Raw genomic sequence first — 23,052 nt, forward strand, 5'->3', positions numbered from 1 at the left:
TGAGGACAAATGTGAGTGCTTATTTTTCTCAAAGCTTAGCATGGGTCTGCATTATATCCATAATAACAAAATTTAAAAAGTCAAAAGGCTTTTCTTCAATGTTGTGTTATGATAAAATGCCTTTGACAAGTGGATGACAAATCTGCAAATAGGAGGCCAGAATTTTTTCATCATCTTTACCAACCTCTAGAAATCTCACGTAGAAAGTGTGCATGGTGACACTGTAACACATTCTTGCATGTTTCCAGAGTCTTATAGACAGATACATCTGTGACCAATCAATACAAAGGGTTTCGTGAACGTACATCGATTCAAAATGTTTAAATATGTGTGCGTATCTATGCGACAGCATGCGTGTGTGGCTTTTGTGCAAAGGCGATGCAGAGGCCTGTGTTATATTAGTGTGAATTGAGATATTCAGTAATGAGTGTAACTACCTCCGTGGGAGACTTGCATAAAGCTCCATTTCAGTCCTGCAGCGAAAGATGAGTGAGAGGGGACGACAGAGCGAGGGGGAAAAATAGAGACAAAGACACAAACACAGACAGTATGATGGACAGATTGTTTGTAAAAATGAGAGGGAATTAGAAGATTAGTGGCAAAGAAGGAAAAGGGAGGAGGGGGAAACAATGAAAAAGCAGAGAAGCAGACTTAAGAGGTTAGAGAATTAAGAAATGAAGAATATTAGAACAGGAAAACTGCATTTTAAGCATGGGTCTCTTTGTTTGTGTGCATAGATGTGTACCTGGTGGAGGGTGTGGAGGTGATGGAGCGCCGTCCCAGGGTCACCTGATTGATGTTATAATATCCAGGGCTGTCCAGGTCAGCCAGGGAGAAGTTAGGGCCAGTCGCAGTAGCCACTGGGGCTGAGGATTGCACACACACACACACACACACACACACGTGTACATACACACATGTACACGTACACACACATGCATACACACACAGGTGTACACACACACACACAAACATACAGACACAAACATGACTAAGCAGAAACTTTGCAACAATTACAACTTCATTTTCTTTAAGTATAGGCTGATGTTTTCCTTACTGGCTATAGGAATATGAAAGTTGTTACGTCTGACATCATTTTGCTCCAGACTGAAAAAGCAACTGGATGAATTACATGTGTGCATTTATAGTTCCAAGATGATATATCCTAATAACTTTGGCAACTCCCTTACTTTTCATCTTTTGCCACCATCTGCTTAACATTTCTACAGCTCACATTCCAACCAACTTTTGTTATACTTTATGTGTTGTGTTTTATTATACTTCAAATGTACAATAAGTTTAGTAGCTTCCTATGTATTGTAATTTTTCAAGACTAATATCTCTAGGGCTGGACAGGATGTGTTAGCGGTCTCGTGTGTCACGCTGCTGCTAGCTTGATTTTCCATCGTTGAATCTTGTAGCATTAACATCATCGTGTAATCATTGCCACTGTGGCCATGTCAGCTTAATGAGCACATTAGCTCAAAGCAGTACTGTGCTTGTTCATATCCTCAGGGTGCCACAGGCATGGCCGGAGATGTTTTTTTTTTTTTGTTTTATTATCATTTTTTTGGTCCACAAAAACAATGCCATGAAGAATCCAAAGCTACATGTTCTCAATGGATGTTCTACTGCATTTTATTTTCATTTTAAGCAATTATGAGTCTAACTGGAGTCAGTAGTACTTTTGTGGGGGACTAATATCAACTGTGGATTTAAATACATTTGGTGTGTTAGCCCAACATTATACTGGCACATTTGCATAGCCTGCACTGATTTGGAGTTCAAATTGTGCACGTCTTTAAAAATAAATGCTACACCTATGTGAGATGCAATCCTGTGTATGGACAGTAGGGTAGTACTAATGATTTTAGCAGCAGCTTTAAATCACAACAATAATATTGAAAAGTTATGGGAACAAAACTTGTTGAGTCTGACAAACAACTGCATGCATCGTCATTAATGTCATAATTTTTTCTGTGGGGTTCAACATTAACCTTTAACCAACCTTATTTATCTTACAGATATTAACAAAGGATGCAAAAAGTGTGGAAACAATGAGGCTCATTGCGCTGTTGTTGTCGTCGTTGTACTGAGCATTTGGGAGGCAGGATTGTGTATTTGAAACCGAATCAATGGTAAAACACTAATTTGCCAAATAGTTTGCATTTATACACATGCAATACTTGAAGTAATTGATTATTATTAAGATTAAGAAACATATAGAATATAACCAGACAGATCTTTTAACAAGTAATCTATCCCGTAAAATAACACTCTCTGAATAATCTTTGCCATCTGGTGCATGAGGGCTGCTGCTATACATTATATATGTGTTTTACCAAAGTGGCTGGAAAATGTGGACTAGATATGACAGGAAAAAGTAGGCTGTCTGCGCAGGGTTCGACAGAGGAAATAATAGCCGTGACTTACTCTGTGACACGCGGACCAGCTCGGCTACGTTCCACACCCCTGAAGTCACAAAGCAGTCCTGGAAACTCAAGTGTCCTGGATAAAAGTGAGATAACGAAGAGTGTGTGTGAATGCTGGATAAATGCATCATGTTACATTTGCAAACAGTACACAATAAACTGTGTGCATGCACACAGATGCTGTGGGACCTGAAAAACAAGAGTATGTAAAAACTTGACGCACTGCCAGTATCATCCAGTGGGACCATGTGTTTTCTATAAGATACAACAAGCCTTTGGTTTAGACATATTCATTTTCTGACTGTTGACAGTCCAACACGGACAACCAATCAAGTCGAACAAATGAGAGTAATCGGCACATCCACAGCTATACTGAACGTAATGCACTGAAAACTATTGTGATGTTTATGTGAATGACTGTACATGCAAATAAAAGCACATAGGTAGCAGTGTAATCATGCATATTTAGTTGCATATGAGCAGTAATGTTTACACACACACACCCTTCAACTTCTGTCCTTACTACATTTGAATCCACTCGATACTGTAACCTAAACCCTTGCTACAATTTGGGTGTTAATTTCACAACTTGGCCACTTACTCTCAGTTGTGGTTGTATTACACTCACCAACCTGGCAACACAAGGACTCGCTACAACAAAGTTGCAGTGTTCAGGCTCAGTGGTTTCTGCTGCAGGTTTAACTCTGAAATGTGTTAAAGCGTTAACTTCTCTACACTATATTGTGAGGGAAATGTAAGTGGGCTGGGCAGTGTTGAGGCCGAGGTTCAAATCCCACTATGGGCAACACTTCAAGGGGAGGCTGGAACGCACGCGGGCACACGACACTATTCCTCATTTTTAAGTCAGTTAGAACAAACACGGCCATACGTGCCTATAACCCAGCCCTTAGATAAATCTAAATTTGAAATGACCCAAAAATGAACAAGCTGGCTAAACAAACCGTTCTGTTCAGAAGAAACTGTTTTTTTTTTTGAAGCCAAAAATACTAAGGCACACATTCACACAAACACTGTCTAATGGCCATATCTGTAATACTTAGATCGATGTGCTGTAGCTATACAGGACATCACAAGCTCTAGGCTTGAATGAATTTGGAAACCTCAAATTTCCTGTGAACCTCCTCCTTCCTTCTCATCATCCTTCTTTCCATCTGTCGATCACCTCTCTCCTCCCTGTCCTCTATACCCCCTTAGCCCTCTTTTTCAATCCCCCCACCACCATTTTCCTCCTGTTTTCCAACTTTCCCTCCTACACTCCATCCCTGCCCAGGGTTAACCACAGCAGGGACATTGCATGAGGTCAGTGCTCAGCTCAGCAGCAGCCATGTGGTTCCCATCTTCCAATAACGCCAGTGTGATTTATGAGTGGCCTGCCACAATCCCTGCACAAGCCCCACGCTACAGTACCATCAGCTCTCCTTACCATAATAAACTTAGACCCAACTCTGCCGGGACACAGTTTCAAACAGAGAGGCCTGTATGTACTGTAGGGGTTTGTGTGTAAAAGCTGTGCGTTTGTGTCGTATTAGCATCTGTACCAGTTTGATTGCCTGCACTCCAGGAACAGACATGTCAAACAGTCCAACGCATGCTTGTGGATGTGTACAACTTACCATTCGGTGGGGGCTTGACGTCTGTGTCTCCTTGCTGGTTTGAGTTGTCTGATTGTCCTGATTGTTCTGAAAGAAAAAGAGATGGTTAATCAGACGGACCCGTGTCAAAACTACATAAGGTTAAGGGGCAGGTTATGTTGACATCCTCACTTTTGCAGTCTGTCATGGTGGGAAAATCACTGTCCCAACATACTGGAAATAGTGCCCGCTATAGTTTTGATGCTACTTGTTTTTGCTTACACCTTACTTTCTGTACCTTGCAGTCAAGGTTGTCCCAGCAACTCAAATGTGGACACAACGTTTTAGTTAGGACTTTAGTATTGGTTGGGTTAAGTTTTTAAGGTCCCCAGAAACCACACACACACACACCATACTGACACTATAGGTTAGGTAAACGGGTTCCAAGAAAGCTCCCCACTGCACACTCTGCACTGCACTGGTCCTAGACATTGTTTGGGCTGTCTCTCAAGTGTGTCCCAAAAATATACTTGACTATCATTATTCTTTCTCTGGCTCTAGCATACATAGTATTTTCCAAAGGCCTTAGAGAGTTGGTACTGTGGTAAAGGTTCCAAGAAACATGAGCTACCCCAGTGTTGACTTGTAGGTTGAAGGGTGCTTGTAAAATGTACATTTTGGGGTTGTGGGCATTGTTTGGATTGCATCACGTGTGTGTTTACCTTTTCCATCTACAGGGGCTACAGTTACTTTTGTTTGGCTTGCTGTCTGCCATTCTTCTTCACATGAGTAATGCAGCCTTGTAACATTTTATAGTTGTATCATATATACCATTCAGGCCTATTTACCCCACAGGGCTGAAGCTTTAAGGCCGCCCTGGGCCAAGTTATTCTAGCCACAACGTGGCCCCCTTGAAGCCACTACTGAGCTCCCTGTTCTCAACAACTTACAGTCCCAAATCAGCATCCTAATCTTCGTTGGCATGGGTGTACTACATGCCAGCAAAGTGCTGCACTATTCACCCTGCTTGTCCATTGCCAAAATGAAGAAAACAAAAAGACACAGACAAAAATCACCTTATCGCTCTGCATCGAAAAGAAACACACAGGGACAGAGTTTCTTTTCTCCTGCAACACTCATTGTGTGGGAGAGAGTCTATCTTCATGTCTTTTTTCCCCTCAGTTCCTCTCACAATCGTCCTGTCTCTAGCTCCTCTTTCTCTCTTGTGCTGTCACTCTGTGGAATCCTGGCAGCCATCTTAGTGCTTGGCAGCCATTTTAGCTTTGGCGGTACCCATGCATTCCTGCTAGCTGACGGCACACCCACACCCACATACACACACAAACAGAAGCACACGCTTGCAAAGTACATTCACTTACACGCAGACCCATTGGTCTTAAAGATAAAAAGACCTCCAGAGGATATGTAATACTTATAGAGTGAAGATAAAATGACCAGGTTTGTCTCTAATCCTGCAAGTGTTGCCCTCAGTATTATGGCCTTATCAGGGGTGTATGACAAATGTCAGGCTAGCTCAGTATGTCTAGGGTCTAAAACATGAAAAAGAGCCCTCATTTAAAACAAATGGGGTGATCCTATACAAAGAAATCCGAATAAATGAAGCCTGAGGACTTTGTTTTCACCCCAACAATCCCCATCATGCATTTGACCACGAGCACCAACTGTTAAAACCTTTTAGACCTGTATGCCTCAGAAAAATCTCCCTAACACTATGTGACAGCTTCTAAGCAAAAATTCAGTGCCCGGTTGTCATGACAACAGAGATGGCACACCACAGTTAAAGTCCCTAATGACGAGTGGTTGTTAAAGCGTGTGTGTGCGTATGTGTTGCCGTTTGCCTCGCAATTAGTTCAAATGAAGACAATAATATAGCCTACTGGCATGGGCTCAATGTGTTGTTTTGTTTAAGTATTTCTTGGCACCAACCGGACCGGCGGCTGCTGGGCTACACTATAATGAGGTTGACTTTTTACTATATCAGGAGTTCTGCGTTTTAAGGTGTTAAATCCACTTTAGTAACATTATTAAGTACATTTTCAGATTTTTTCCTATTCTTGGCTAAATGTGAGAAGAAACCAATAAGTAAAAGTTTTTAGAGGTATTATACTTGACTCATCCCTACCAAACTTTTTTTTAATTGGATAAAAATAGGACATGACCATGCAATACCTGAGAAGTGGAGCGATACAGCTCCGCACAGATTTGTAAGAAAAGAAAGGTCTTTGTTTGTCTTCCCCTCTAAAACAAAAGATTTTTTTAACTTGTAAGCCCAAAATGAACCAATACAAAACAAAAATATTATCTTTCTTATTTTCTTCCCCTGAATCATCTTTCGAGGTGAATTTATTTACAATAGGTATCAACGTAGGAGGGGGTTCCTTTAAACCTGTAATGATTTTTGGTCACTTGGTGCAGCACACACAAGCTTTTTAATAATAATAGTTTTTAGTGTATTATGGCTTACATATTGGCAATAAAATCAATAATAATTTAGTTTTTTAACATTTAGTTTAAACCTGCTTTAACGAGTACGTCCAGACTTTGCCAAACTCTCTTTTTTTCTTCATTTATTACAACTCACAACTGAATGGCAGCAGAGGTATGCTGTCAGATGAGGCAAAGCACAGAAATATCTGGGCCCCTACCAAACAATATTAATGCATTTAGCACTGCCACAGCCCCCAAAACCTGCTAAGCCCTTCTAGCTACAGGAGGGGTTTGATGGACTCTTTCTGAGGGGGAATCCAGGATCATCCCAGAGTGCCAGTGATGAACAAAGCCTTAAAGATTTAAACTACATCAGGATCTCAGAAGAAGAAGCAGTGTTGTCTTGTGGACAGGACACACTTTAGAATGCGCCTTTAATTGCGCTTGAATTATAAGACCACTATGCTTTGTGGTGAAGGTAAGTGGTATCATAATATTCTGGAGAAATTCTGGAGAGCGAAGAAATGCCTGCTCGCTACCATGGTTGCTAACAAGCGAGCATTACTAAAGAGTGAATGAAATGGGCTACAGGTGGTGTTAAAGTTCCTGAGAGGCTCTCACTGAGTGACTGCAGGTGTTTCTCCACAGCAGGAAAATTACACCCTCTTGAAGAATGAAAAATGGGTTCCCATTCCTGCATGAAACTTTGCCATCCATCCTTTGACTGAGGATAAGGATGAAGGGTTTAAGCCAATCATCCTCTTTTTATTGCACCTCGTCTTCCATTTAAATTTCATTATGCCGGACTTTCTTTTTGTTCTTTGTCCAGAAAATCCTAAAATTTTAGGATGGCACATCTGGCCAGTTACACCATACAGAAATGTGTACACTGAACATATTTATAGTTCTAATTATCAATTCATTTTAGGAGGTTCCTTGGTACTAAAATAAATAAACAATAAATATTTCCCATTAATGCTTTTGTAAAAATCTAAATCAGTATTAAACCTGTTTTGTATGAGGTGTAATGTTCCTGCATAATCACGAAAGTTGGTGAAAGTTGCCTGTTAATATTTAGTAGGTTTAACAAAATATTTCTGAATACATATTTATTTTGATCTCTTTACATTACATTTTTTCTTAGGACTTTTTTGACTAGTGGGGAAATATCACTTTCAACTTGTTTAATTTTAGAGGTTTTTTTTAAATTGATGCCATTCGGATAGACATTGTGATTCGTATTTATTTTTTTCACCACCTCGTTTTATTTAATTGTAATCGTTTTTTAGATATTTGTTCGTTTGGTTTATGTGCAGGAAAATGTTGTGCCATTCCTATGTTTTCTTATATCAGTAAAGTCAAACATGAGAAGAACAAAGGCTACAAATACATGTGTATGTCTGCTTGCATATGTTGTTCATGAGATAACTTTGATTTCTACATGAAAATGTGTATATTTTCATATGAAGAGGTTTCTTTGTGTATAATATTTGGCATGGTTACAAGCATTCATGTAAATATTTTGTGTGCACAATAGGTACCCAAAGGTGCCTGTACACAACTAATATGAGCAGGGGAGATGTATCAAAGGGCTGAGAGATGCTCTACTCTCATTGAACAATAGAGAGAGGCTGTGTATTATTACTATTATTCCTGTGCTCCTGCTGATGCTCCGAAGACCACCAGCAGCGAGAAATCTCTGCCAGCAGGCCACTCATCCTCACAGACCCCTGTGTGCATACCCACATCTAACACACACACACACACACATTTAAACACACAGCTGGGACACTGGCTGGGTATATGTAACCACATTTATTAACATCTTGGTTCAAATGTTTGCATATGCAGACACCGAGCACGGATAGACATGCCTCCAAAGCACAAACATGCTCTTACACACACACACACACACACACACACACACACACACACACACACACACACACACACACAAAGACACGTTTAAACACAGATGAATCACCCTTATCTCCTGCGCACAGTTGCCCCAAGGCCCCCTGAACACACCCCACCAGAGATAATACAGCACAGACACACACACAGGCTATAAAATATGGTATCACTCTAATCACGCATGCACGTACAGACAGACAGAGAAAACGTGAGTTCATTTGGTTGGTCAATATACAGTCATTGATGATATAGTTACACTGGAGTGTGTGCACAAAAATGAAGTTCATCACACTAGACGTGGACAGAAGCTAACAACCCACAAAAAGAAAAATGCACTGCACATACACACAGAGTGCAAATCATTTAGAGACACTTGAATGTAAAATTACATACACATGCCCCCTCACTTAGTACACATGCAGCCACTGCCAGTCCTAATGGACTCATTTACCGTGTGCATATTCATATACAAGTGCACGATGCACACTTCTCGCTAATTTACCAAACAGCTTGGAGTGTTTGTTTGGTCATCACATGCACACATGAGCAAACAGGCCCTCTGTAATCTAATGTGCACTAAGTGAAAGGTTTTCAGGCTGATGACAAACTGTAAAATCAACATCACCAGTCCAGTGCTGGAGATGAAATATACCAGCGCTGGCTGTAACACTTCCTGACGTTTGAAAGGAGGGAAGTCAATTACACTGGGGAATTTTCACGAACAAGTCATTCTGACAATAAAGCTCGACTTGACTTGACTTGACTTCTTCTATTTAAATCTCTTCTCATTAAAATGTAATGACTGAATGCTATATTGATGCTAAGTGTTTATACATTTAAAGATGGGACTACTTTACAACAACCCCCACCTCAGCAGCAGAGCTTTGGAAGGATCCTCCTTGTTCATTAATGCTTTTACATTTTTTTTGAACCAGATAGCTGTTAACCCAGCAGTGATAACTAAGCACAGAAGGCCTGTCAAGCTTTAAATTTCACCACACACTAAAGTGAGACTGTCATCCAGTAACAGTGATGCATTTAAAGACTATGGTTAGTTATGTCCAACACCAAAAACACAGAAGCAGAAGTGTAAGGAATGGATCAAACTCTTGTATGTGCCTCATTCATTAGTATGTCGGTGTGACTAGCTGGTGCTACTGCTGTTAGTGTTTAAGGTAATTTTAGCAGCACAGTTTGGCTCTTCATTGGACAAACTGGAATTTTATCTTGAACCAAACCAACTTACAATAGAAAAATGAGACTAACCACGATCTGCAATTAGTCTTGCTATTGTGGCATTGTCACAATTGCTATACCTGTCTCTGATCATTATCATCATCTTCATTATCATTATTTTTATTATCATTATTACTACTACCGCTACTACTTTGAGGAAGCAGGGATGATGGATAGGATGCAATAGCTAGTGCTTCTGCATGTCCACAGATTCTTAATATCTCTCAGTATGAAAAAGCACATGTATTTTGTAGCTAGTATTGTTGCAAGTTTCTTAAAAACTACAATAAATTATTTATTATTAAAAAGGATTTACATTCATTTACTGTGTCTTACTTTACTTTAAGTATTCATCCTACTTCATCCAGGTGTATTTAAATGTCTCACAATCCTGCACAGCCCCTCATTTTGTATGTAATACATGCAGAAACAAAAAACCTGACATTTGGTCAAAGCAAGCAACCCTGAAAGAGCTTCCTGTCGAACTAACCATAGGCTGGTTAAGCTTAGTTTAAAGTAGCTTTAGTGGCTGCACATAGTATTCCTGAAGTTCCAAATTTCCCTGCTCATTCCCTCGTTAACACTAAAACAAATCTAGCTAGGGGACTGGTAACAATGTCTAAGAATGAACAACATTAAAAGAAACTTTGGAATTAGCAGGAGTCTTATTACTCCTTTCTGGGTGGAGGCTAACTATGCTATGAAGCTGCACTGTAGGAAATGAAGAAATGAAGAAAGGTGTTTTTTGGTATTAGTCTTGGTACCAGCAGTGACTTTTCTGGCTCTGGGTTAAGGTGGGAATCCAGCTGTGGCACTGTGTCTGTACATCTCTAGCGCTGACGTGACAGGGGGCAGCACTGATTGGATTTCAATGCACATGCATGTACACAGAATACTAAATGTCAAGTAACACACATGCACGGCCTCCAGCTGATGAAAGATAGATGTAAAGCTGAAAAAGTGCCCCGGCTAAACTGTACTAACTGAGAAATATAAATAAGCGCGCGCACAAAAGTGTGTTGTCAGTTTAAGTGTATGTGGCTGCACTGTGCATCCCCATCTCCCACCCCAACCCCCACCCCAATTACCAGCCTCTGGATAAAGAAACCAAACAGCTTCCCCAATTGGGTTTCGCTTAAGAGGTTTATCAGTATGTTGCTAAACATTCTGACCTTTTTTTTAATCTTTAATGCGCTTAAAATGTTCCAAACCCTCCTAATCCCCATGGCTATCCCACACAGATGTTCACTCAGCTCTTTTATTGAACTTCATTTCAACCTTTCTTTTTCTTCCGTCTTTTACTCCTCCACCACCACTACCACCACCTCCTCCATCCTCTTCACATCCCTCTACCCCACCTTAATTTTCATTCGCTGATTTGTTTCCCAATTTTTGAAAACTACTCACCACTCGCTGACAACCCCCCCCACCCTAGGCTTCAATCTTCAACCCTAGGCTTCAATCTACAAGCAAAGCTCATTCTGAGCCTCTTTTTAAAGCTACTGGTTCTTATTGGACACTGGTGCGGTTGCCAAATAGTGATGGCACAGTAAATCTGTCCTGTGAATGACCTCGGTACCCTGTGGCAACCTTTTTGTCTAGAGAAATAAACACAGGCTCAGAGGAGAATGCCACTTTCACCAAAAGGTGCCCTCAATAATTCATTGGAATTTCTTTCATTAGATAATGTACAGTTGAGTGTAACTTGATAATAACAGGGAGTAACGCTGAACATTGTGGTTACACAGTGTTCCTGCTGTGCAAACAGGGCATCCAGAACAGCTGTTACAGCTTGTACACACAGAGTCATCCTTTTCAACCACGGCCCTTTCATTTACTTATGTTCTAACATGAAATTTTATTCAGTGATCTTCATATTGGTCACATTTAAAAAGACATTCCAGCAGTGGAAATAACTCTGGAGATAAATCTGATCCGCTGCAAGAATCTACAGTAGGTTTGGATTCAGACTATTGTGAACAAAATAAAGACAGCAGGTCACTGTCTTGCTGCAGAATAAATTTGGAATTGATCAGATATTGTCCCTCATTGTACTGTGAGCTTGATAAATCAATCAACTCAGCAAATAAAAAGATATTTTATTCATGCTGGAATGTTTTGTGTGTTTTTCTGTCCTAAATGTTGTCTGGAGATATTCCAGTAAAGTTCCAAGTTTTGCCAATAACATCCACCAACAAGGTAGGATAGGCTAATTGTAGCCCGGGTGAGATGGCCATGATTGGACTGGATCGGTCTGTCCCCCACAAACCTAGATCTACTGATCAGTGACTTGCGTCGGCACGTGATGTCTAATGTTCGGGTTTTATAATGGAAAATGCCTGCACCCTTAAAAAAATGATTCTGTTCTGGGTTCATTTACTGTAAACGAAGCAGCTAGTTTCTGCTTACAAATCAAGACTGAGCTTTCAAATATTGAAAGACTAACACTTGAGGTTTTTTTTCTGTCACAGAATGGATTTTCCCTTCAGCTATTTCTGGTGCTCTCCTGGGAAGTTTATTTGGCTTCCATATCCACACCCTACCTATTAACCCTGCAGCTTCAAATTCTGGCAAATGCTCTAGCACTATGTTGGTGTCAAGAAAATAACTGTTCAAGGTCAGTGGGCTCGCAACATCCCATCTCTTTGACCCACTAACATATCAGTTCAAGTCTATACACCCATCTTTGTTCCACATTCAGTGTAAATGTGACAATAGTGCATCTCTGTACTGTAGTTCGATGAATGTCTGGTATGTAACTCCATGTGACAGCACAGCATGGGGCGATGTGATTAATTGTGAAATGTGTTTCTGTGCTGGTAGTGCTGAAGTGTGAATCTGTGGGTGTGAGACTATAAATACATCACTTGGTTAGCTATGGATGTGTGATTGTGTCTTATATACATTTACAATTGTGTATATGTGGAAAAATTTCTGGGGAGCACATGTTGAGGCACAGTTGGAGATAAGCATGTTAACATCTGTGACTGACAGGCTGAGCAGCAGAGTGTAGGAGGGAGACGGCATTCTTTTATGAAAACACGTAAGCATGCGTGTGCATCCGCATGTATAATGGTCCGTGGGAGTATTTGCATGTGCATGCTCCCTGTGAGTCTGTGTCTTTACAGTATGTGGGAAAGTTCAATAAATCGAGAGAGATAATTCTGCGTTAAATGCACATCTGTGGGGTTTTTTCTTTTTCGTTTGTGTGTGTGTGTGCATGTGTGTGCAGTGAGTGGCCGCCTGGCCCGAGCCCCGTGCCAGCAACGAGCAGGTGTGGGGAGGCAGCCCTGCATTGCCCGTTGCCCATCTGCGTGGCCGTCTGTGTGCCGCCTGCGCCCTCTCTGTGCCAACGCCACACAGAGCCGAGGAGCCAGGGGGTGAGAGGGGGGTGAGAAGGGGTGAGAGAGGGCCTAAAGGGAATCAACCATGGGAGAGAGAGGAGGGCAGGGGGTAGAAGGATGGAGGGGTGCAGGGATGAGGGAAGAACGGCTGGCTGTCTGCCCATGTATACCCCTCAACCCTCCCTCTGTCCTGTTTCTTTTATCTTTTATCTGTGCCTATGCTGATGAGCCGTGATGTACAGTTTGACAGGGAGGAGGACGAATAGGGAGACACATGGAGTGAAAAGTCTCTTTATTACCAAGCTTGGTCTTGAAATGGCGAGGTGTTTACTGAACAGAAAGTACGAACAATTTTCCACTAATATGTGACATTATTTTGTGAGAAAATGATGCCAATTCCCCACGTTTCTGTCTTTGATTTGAACCTCCTCTACCGTGATGTCCAACTGCTCACATTCAACTAAAAATGCATATGGAGACTTGTCATTGCTCCATTTGGCCAGCAGATGTCACTTGTTGGCAGCGTGGGGCCCAAAGCAGCAACACATGCTAAAGAAGTCTGCCTCTTACAGGGTGGAAAGAGAGCAGTGGAGAGGTTTGAGCAAGGCTGCTGTGGCTTCAGCAAAGGAAGGAGAGTGTTGAGGGCTGGGGGAGTTTTAGAGCTGAGAGCTCTGTGGATTATTTCATTTTAGTCTAAATTCTGCGGGTGCAAAAGTCTTTACTCAAAGTTTCAACACAAAGCCTACACCATGTTTCATATTGGACAATTTCAAGTTTGTGCATTTCCATGTTTAAAAAAGAAAAGTAAATTCTATTCCTCCTCCCTTTTCCTGTTTCTGATCAAATCCCTGAAACATGCTTCATGATGCTCACAGCTGGACTGATGACATGCCTAATAAACACACACTGAAAAACACGCAGACATTCTATACTGGCAGACTTGTTTAAACTGCACTGATGACATGTGTATATTATGTTTCATGCAAACAGAATTGAGTTTAAAATGTATAGCACTGAGGTTCACATCTCTGAGTGAAAGACATGAGCCACAATGCAGTGCTCCTTTATGTCCCATGTTGTGATACAACACAAGTGTGTATGTGTGTGTCTGTGGCAGGGTCTTGGCACAACTAGGAATGGGGGTCATGTGATGCCAGTCACTTCCAGGGAATGGGGAGAGAGACTGAGAAGGAAGATGGGGGGAGGAATATAGGGAGAAGAGGCAAAAGGGGGAAGAGAAGCAGACAGAAGAGAGGAGTGTAGACCAGAAAAAGTAAAAAAAAGAAGTGAATGAGAAAAGAAGAAAGGGAAAAGAGTGATAGACTGAGAAGGGGGATGCTTGAACGGGGGATTGTAAGAGCTGTGGGAACGTTTTGCCTCGCCAAGAAAGACGTGAGCAGGGAGCATAAAAGAAGGAATAGAAAAGAAAGAGAGACTTGTTGGCAGAGCAGAGGAGGAGAGAAGAGGAGAGGAAGCTACGGGGGGAGTGAAATCAGTGTACAGTGGGCACCAGCTAGGGAGCAGACGATCAAACCTAGCACTGCAGGGGGAGACAAGGAAAAGCAAACACACACACACACACATATAACACCACAGCCACTAAGAGACAGCTCTTCTGAAAAGATTCTGAAATATTCTCACAGTATCACTCACTGGTAAATCTCACAGATAAATTTGTGTAAATGCTCTGATCATGTGTGTGTGTGTGTGTGTGTGTGTGGTAATGCGCAGGGTGCAGAGAGCATGACCTTGTGAACTTTTGTCGTTCAGACATTTTATCACTAACACCCCACTCATCAGTTTCCCTCAAGTTCTCGGTACCAAAAGTTCATCTAGCTTTTAAAGTAAGAGATTACTATATCATCATGTTTTAAAATAACAATAGCATCACTGAAAGCCTAAATCCTGGCCATTGGGCTGGGATGCAGGAGGCCAGGGTTCAAATGTTATTTAAGTATTTAGGCATTCAGAGCACCTGGGTAGGGTAAGAGAAAAAAACCAAGGGCTGACACAATGTGTAAAGTGAACTCTCTTTCCTAAACACACATAGGATTCTGGAATTGATCCCGGTTCATTGGGATGACAGTCCTGCATTTTGAACATTTACCCCAACCACCTTGCAACTCCCTTTCCGTTCCTAAATGTAGCGCTTCATTCATTCAAAAAATATGTTGCGTTGGAACATGATCATTAACTCGTCCTGTTGCCATAAAAAACGCAATCATGTTTGCAGTGTAGTTGCGTAGGAACGTAATTTTTGGGAGATGGGGTTGCTTCCAGTGGTACAAAGCAAAAATAAACTCCTGGCCAGATTAACACAGTCAGTGCACTAAAATGTAAATATGAATCAGGCATCATCGGTTCTTTGTCTTCTCAAAAAAAAAAAACGCGGTCCCCAGTTAAAATCCACTTGCTGGCTCCAGGCGGCATGTTCTACCTGTGGGTTGATCTTATACAGTCCAAAGACATGTATGTTAGGTTAACTGGTGACTCGTACAGTGAATGGCTGTCTGTATACATCTCTCTGTTTTGGCCTCCGTAGTGTCTCTTGTGCAATGAAAGCTGTGACAGGCTCCTGTATTCCCATGACCCTGAATAAGATAAGCAGTTAAGATGATGGATGGATGGGACTTTAAGGTGATATCAGTAGTTAAAGTCATTGAACGACACTGGCAAATGTCCAGATATTTTCCTTCTAAAAGCTCTTAAAAAAACGCTCCTCCTTCGAAACATTTAGAGTGTCATCAGTTTTTGATTGATTAGCTTCTTATTTGTAGTAACTTGACCATCACTGAAACATGAAGGGTTTTTAAGACGGTGGTGGAGTGTAGCAGACAAGTGAAGCGAGATGAAGGCTGAACTGAGCAGAGTGGATTAATTTTGATTCTCATCTTACCAACAGCCTTAGTTACATATTGTAGCTTTAAGTAAGATAAATTCGCTATTAACCATTTGTTTATTCTTGTTGTGTATCACTGGACGTACAGATGACTGATACAGATACTTCTGTGAAAGTAAAAAAAAAAAAAAAAAAAATCTTATTCTCTAATTCTCTGGCAAGTTTTGTTGTTGTACATTCTAATATGAGATTCCATCATTAGTATGTCTCACAATATGACAAATTTGAGCCAAAGCAATGAACTGTATTTTACTCATTAGGAATAAACAAAACCAAACTCTTCACATCTGTAAATCACAACATAATGAATCCTGTTTATTTGCAACTAGTTGGATTGATTATTTGGACAACTTTGTGGTACATTCCAATATGATTTTGCTGAACGTTCTCCAGCCCTGCAGGGTAGTAATTGTACACTAAGCATAATAAAGCTTAAAGTTTAATTTTGTGTGCACGCTCAGTGAAAACTGTATATTTCCATTTTCACTGTATCACACTGAAAGCCAGATTTAACTGAGGCTACTTTAATCACATTCAACAGTATTCAAGAAGCATACAAATTATAACTGAATGTCAATATGAATGAGCATTATATCACTCTTCTCACATTTTAACATGCTGTTGACAAAATATTATTCAAATTACAAGGCAACGTTGTCTGTATCACACTCTTTATTTACACCAGCAGGCCTTGCAGTCTGATCCAGTCTGGGACAGAAAATGCAAACGATTTATTTTGGGTTCATGAACTATGCAAATAAATGCTCCCAAATCTATCTGGGGCTTGGAGGACGTGTTTTATGAAGGCTGTAAAACTCCACACAAACACATAAAGCAGGCCTGTAAAAATAATGTGTGCTCTGCATAAATGCTCATTTGGACTAATGAATTAGGGGAACGATGAATGGCTGCGTAAAACTCCACATCCTCCCCGGGTGATGCCAGTGGAGGCATAATGAATGATGTGTGTGATTTGTGAGCAAGTCTGCACGTCGTTTTTTTTTTTTTTCTGCTTGTGTGCAGACATGTACGCTGGTGGAGGAGTATTTGTGTTTCTTTGTTTATGTGTGCAAGATCCTTGTGCAAACTGCTCATTCTAAAACTGGGTGTCAAAGGTTGGAGTCAAATCCGGACACTAAGTAAAAGGTGGTAACAAACCTGATCAAGGATGACGCACATTGTATTACCCACCCACCCACCCACCCAGAAGTAAAGACACTGGCTAAACATCAACCGGTTCTTCGGTAAAAGTTGATCTGCATACACCCTCGGGATGGTTGAGCCATCAGAAGTAAACCAGAAAGTCGTCTGCGTCAGTCAGTATTTCTGTGGAATCAACAGCTAGCTCTGCATACCTAGAGCATGAACGTAAGATTTATTCTTTCAGCTGACAGAAAGAGAGAAAGACAGGAGGAGGAGGAGGAGAAGGAGAAGGAGGCAGACAGAGAAGGCTAAGAGACCGAGAGCAGCAGATGAGGCCTGAGAAAAACAATCAGCCAAATGAGGGCACAGATAGAAAGGCAACCTTTGACCACCAGCTGTCTGGGAGTCACCGCCCAGCCACATTTGTCAGTCTGTGTCCCCAGATGAACCGTGCCCAAGGGTCAGTGGCTCTCAGCATAGCCGTGCATTTGTGTGGCTAGTTTCCATGTGCACACACTCTGCTTCAGACTTGTGCACATACACATGCATTAGCATGCCCATGCATACGAGTTGTCTGCTATCTGTGTCAAAGCTAGCTTTATCTCTCTGGCAGATAAGGTGAGTAAACAAGTGCCCTGGCCTTCCTGTGTGTGACATGCGAGCTGATAAATGCGCCAGCCTCCTGCCTTTACCAGATGTTCCCCAGTATCTGCACCAACGGCGCTTGGGGGAAATGATTCAGGCAAGTCCCAGGCTACAGCTGCTGCCACAGGCCTGAGAGTGAAGTCACCTGACAGTGTAGAATAAACAGGTTGCTGCCTCACATACGAGCTATACAGGATAAGCCTAGATCGGACAGCTTATGGCTGCACTCAGGCCAAGCGGCCTTGGTCAAGCTGATAATTGGAGATTTATTCCTACCATCTATCAATCCATCTATTAACTTATTAACTCAGATAAAAGCTTTAAAGCCCTCCTTTCCCTCTCATCACAATCAACATTGCAAAAAGGATTAAAGAGGTGCCAGTTCCCTCAAAACATATTCATCAAAAAGCATCACTGACCTCAACCTTATTACCACCAGCTTGCTCAAGAGATGCACTTTTAAATGTGACCATGTTTGAAAAACGTACGTGCAGTAAACGTGAACAGCAGAGAGCAAAGTATAATAAATATGAGTTGAAATTAAGTTTGAGAAAAGACTGCGAAAAAAAGGTGCAAAATTGTTCTTTTATGCAATAAAATGAGGAAATACAATCAAGTAAAACCTCCATACACATTATCAAAATATTGTGTGTGTTGAAGATAACCACAGGTGCCATAAAAAATAAGGTCTTTGCCATGGTAACACATAATCTGTTTCATCCATTCCTGCTAATTACTCTGAAAAATTAAAGCCCTGAAAATGCTAATATTGTGTATTAATTTTAATGGAAACGTCTGTCAATCTGCCATCCCTCTGTAAATAGGTGAACTCTTACTGCAGCAGTTGCTCTGTTGCCTATGGGTCTGTAGTGTTAAATGTATAAGATGTTCAAGTCAAGGGATCGACCATAGAGGCCTGCATCTGTTTGGCAGCGGCTCAGAAATGTCTAGCGTTTCATACTAGGCCTCTGGGATCGCCGGTCTGATCTCAGCCAAAAGTTTATGAAAAACAGAAAGAATGAGGGAACCAGGAAGGAGAGAAAAAAATATTGTTGGGGAAGTGGGGGGGGGGGCGAGATGATTGAGCGTGAACGAGAAAAGAAGAATGATCTGGATGACATGAGAGGACAGAAAGAGAGATAGCAGAGAGGAGGAGGCTGGACAGCTGAAATGAGACAGAGAACCGGTTTAGATGATGATGTGATGTTTTCCATTCGGCCTGCAGTGCATGTATGTGTGTGTTGGAGTGAGTGGGGGCGGAGGGTATGCAGGGGTTCTCCTGACGCCCCCGAGGAGCCTAATGGCCCCCAGTGGAAACTGTGAGTGGATTCAGGTGGGGAGCAGGTGCAGCACATATCAAAACACAAACCTGTGACTGTAGTATTTACTGTACACACTATAGGTCATGTGCATATGAATACGTACAAAACTGTCCCGGCACACAAGTGTGTATGACTCATACATATTCTTAAGTATAAACCATGCGTGCAAGGATGTAGGACTGTGTGTATATTTTACGTACTAAAAGCTCACACTAATGCCTGCGTACTCCTTGGATTACCATGTGACAGGCAGCCCTGCCTTCAGTCAAGCCCAGTACTCCACAACAAACCCACTCCCCAGAGCCTGATTTTTGGTTTGTTCTCTGTCTCAGCTGTCACCACGCCTGCACACTCTGCCTCCTGTCAGCTTCACTGAGAAAATACACAGCGATTTATAGCCATAACATAGGGGGTGTGTATGTGTGTGTGTGTGTGTGTGTGTGTGTGTGTATATATATATATATATATATATATATATATATATATATATATATATATATATATATATATATATATATATATATATATATATATATATATATATATATACAGCCATGAATTCCTATAGTTGTGAGGACAATCATTGACTAGATTCATTCTCTACCCATTTTACCTTAATCTCGGCCATCACAGCTAACCCAATCCCGACCAGATATCCTAACCTAATCCAAATCGTAACCCTTAAGCAAATCTGAACCCTCACACAGCAGTAATTCCCAATTCTAACCTAAAAAAGTTCTTAGCTAAAAAATATTTGGAAATCTTAAGGTAAGAATGATCTGCAGCACTGTCCTTTCGAAAGTTAGTAGCATCACGAGCAACTTTATTTTATGTACAAGTGAACAGAGCTGGTCAAAATAGCATAGAAAAAAATGAGTGGACATGAACATGTTGAGCGTAAAACCCCAATAACAGGAAGCACCGATAATCACTGGAAAGACTTGAGCCATCCTCCACAATCAGACCCTCCTCAGTCAGAATGTGTACTAATTCAGGCCTGCAGGAGGGAGGTGGCAGCGTGTTTATTTTACTGTAGGCTGTATCTGGTCATCATTCTCACACTGTAGAAGGAGCGCTGTAAACAGATGCTTGCGGCCCACTCAGCTGCAGTAGTGTGTCTGGCTGAGGATGCAGTAGGGGTGGGAAAGAGTGGGTGCTGAGGACTGTAGTAAAAGTGAGCTGTGCTGGGGCTGAGGTTGACAATGAACCTGGTCATAAGGATGGTGCTAATCTGAGGCTCTAAAGAGTGACAACTGGTGCTGGTGATGGACCATGGGATTGAGGCAGGAACCATGAACTGCACTTTGGCCTCACTGTAGCCTGCACAGTTATCACACTGACAGGAAGGGTGTTTTGTAGTGGACATAACACAGGGGGAAGCCATATCAGTTCAAGATGCTCTTGCCGGAAAGCTCAACAAACACTGGCGGTGAAGTTTTCACAGAGCCGCGTGGCCTAAACAAACTGCTGGGGAAAGTTCAGAGAGAAATGAAGAAATGAAGAAAAGGGGATGAAGGAGAGAGTGGGGGTTGGGGGGGGGGGGGTGAAATGGCGTCTCTGTTAGTTACAGTTGGGAGAGAAGGAGAGCGGGATCTGCTGCTTTTTTGACTTTAATCAAAAGCAGAGACACACTGCAGTGGAAAATGCATGACGAAAAGCAAAGTTTACATGAGCTAAAGGCAGAGAGGGAGAGGCAGCAGGGGGACGGGCAGAGACAAACAGACAACTACTGACGAACAGCTGCACAGAGCACTTCACTGAAAGAGAGGGCGAGGGAGAAAGAGAGGGAACCAGAACCCTGGTTACAAAAATGGAAAGTCCACATTTTAGCACAGTATGGAAATATGGTCTTCATTTCATGATTCAATTCCCGTTCCCTCCCTTTTCCCTCCCTCTCTAACTACCCTTTTGCCTACCATACTCTCTTGCTCTCTTTTGCAGCTGCAGCCGGGTTATAAAAGCCCGTTAAAACACAGGAAGACCAGTAAAATGGATTGAAAAATAGAAGGAGAGAGGTCTTGGACTGAGCCAGGGGTAGAGCAAATCATGAAGACTGAACAGTTGATAGGAAAGAGAAAAAAAAAATAATCAAAGTCTAAACTGAAAAGCAGTATAAACTTCATTTGTAATATTATATATTATACAGATGTGTGATGCTTGTGAATTGTTACATTCAGATTTTACTGTAGTATAAACACAAACATCAATTAAACCCTACCAAACTGAGATTCTTCAGTGAATGTAAGATATGTTGTCTCCAAACACTCACACAGCTGCAAAGCTCCCACAGAAGACATTAAGTCTGACATCTTCTGCTCCCAATGTAAAAACAGTTTTGTACTTGTACCAAAACACCATCAGCCTCATCGTCCATCCCTCACTTTAATCTCCAACTCATCTTCCCTTCATCTTCTCCTCATCCCTTCTTCATCCATCTATTGCGTGTACAGTTAAGGGATGCACAACATTTCATTATTGAAAAAGTGACAAGGAACATCAACCGGAGCCATCGTGACCCTGCGAGGGTTCATCCCAGCTTCTTCTCCCGTGTCCTCCCCCTCATACAGGCCTAATCCCAGCAGCTTTACATCTTAAAACTTTCCCCCTCTCCGGCTCAGGACCTGCGCCAGAGAGAAATTAAAAAAAAAATTGTCCTAAGAAGCTGAAGAAGCAGGCTTTTCCATGGACTAACATTAACCTTGCTGACATCACAGATCCTGTAACACTAAGCATATCTCCGAGAATCAGAGCCACCATCCGCTCTTCCTACACATGCTCCATACAAAAGCCTCGTCCTCAAGTCACATTCTGATGTGCTTTATTTACCTTTATTGCTTTTTCTTCCATTACCCATACATATTGTTTTCTCTACTTATTTCAATTGTGCTCTTCCTTCTTCTTCACTCCCCCCATTCAAATCGCCAAGTTCGGCCAGGCAGTTCATTATTTCAAATTTACAGCCTGTCTGTTTGGCCTGTGTCGAGGAGGAAAAAAATCAGACTTTGGATTGCCTCCTACCCTTTTATAGTTTAATATAAAGTCATATCAAATTCAATTTAACAAATAAAAAACTTCTCCTACATGCCAAGAGCTCTACTTTACAAACACACAGGCCTGCTCAAGTACATACAGCCGTACCACAGTATATACACACACACACACACACACACACAAAACTAAACTGCCCCTATGCCCACTTTAGGGTAAATAGTTAGTTTTGTAAATGTGTGTGTGCCAGCATGCAGAGGGCTAAAAAAAGTATAATTCATGTAGTGGAAAAATCATATATTTGAGCTAATAAATTAAATGTGCATAAGCACTTTCTCTTTGCTATATAACTAAAATAAACTACCACATCGTGTGTGCATGTGGCAAACTAACATGAATATATCAGTAGCTGTGTGTGTGTGTGTGTGTATTGCACACTGCATATTAAGTGGATTGTGACCAACATGTATTAGGCGATGGCCAACGCTGACACCGAACAGAATAGAGGAGGTGGTATTTTTAAATGGATCAGGCTCCATGGTAATACAAAATAATGATGGTTATGCTATATCAAGATCCTCAAAGCCTTCCTATCCCTACATGCTCATAGGCCCTTTGGGGATTTCAGCCATTTCAAAATATTTTAAAGAGGTCCGATTGCCCCCAGCTCAGCGGCTCAGAGAAGCCTTAAAACCCTGCAGCTAAATCCTGGGGTTATGTAAGGTAAAGCCCTAAATCTCACAGCGCCTGATGTTACATATTACTGTAATTGCAAATGAAAAAACTAAACTAAAACTGGAGAAAAATGACAGGGTGGGGTGGAGGTGGAGAATTGCACAGAAAAAAAATAAGGATATTTCGGGGCTAGTAGAGGGAGGAAAGGAAAGTAAATGAGGGAGGTGTTAAAAGATAAATGGAGTTTTGAAAGAGGAAAGATGGAATCAGGAACTGATCAGCAGAAAGAAGGAGAAGAGTACTTAAATGACACACTGGATCCTTTGAGGTATACTCCCTTACTCTCTTTCTTCGCTTTCAGCACACAAAGCAGACTTGGAGGGAATGTCTGAGCACTGGCCAAGATTGTGGACT

At 41.5% G+C, this 23,052-nt stretch overlaps 1 protein-coding gene across 17 annotated transcripts in view; it reads right to left on the reverse strand.

Annotated features, from left to right (window-relative positions):
- The window catches only part of nfixb (nuclear factor I/Xb), a 132,935-nt gene that overhangs the window by 25,492 nt on the left and 84,391 nt on the right, over positions 1–23,052 (reverse strand). For 11 of the 17 annotated variants that reach the window (XM_067476920.1, XM_067476918.1, XM_067476930.1 and 8 more), the window contains 4 exons: positions 4,067–4,132; positions 2,434–2,508; positions 746–866; positions 438–473 (listed from right to left, as the gene is read on the reverse strand). In XM_067476920.1, coding sequence (XP_067333021.1) covers positions 438–473; positions 746–866; positions 2,434–2,508; positions 4,067–4,132 — 298 coding nt within the window. The remainder of the gene's footprint in view (positions 1–437; positions 474–745; positions 867–2,433; positions 2,509–4,066; positions 4,133–23,052) is intronic. The other 6 variants (XM_067476924.1, XM_067476934.1, XM_067476925.1 and 3 more) reach the window with 1 other exon arrangement.

The sequence above is a fragment of the Channa argus genome, chromosome 15 (assembly GCF_033026475.1).
Source record: "Channa argus isolate prfri chromosome 15, Channa argus male v1.0, whole genome shotgun sequence".
In the NCBI taxonomy this organism is placed as follows: Eukaryota; Metazoa; Chordata; class Actinopteri; order Anabantiformes; family Channidae; genus Channa; species Channa argus.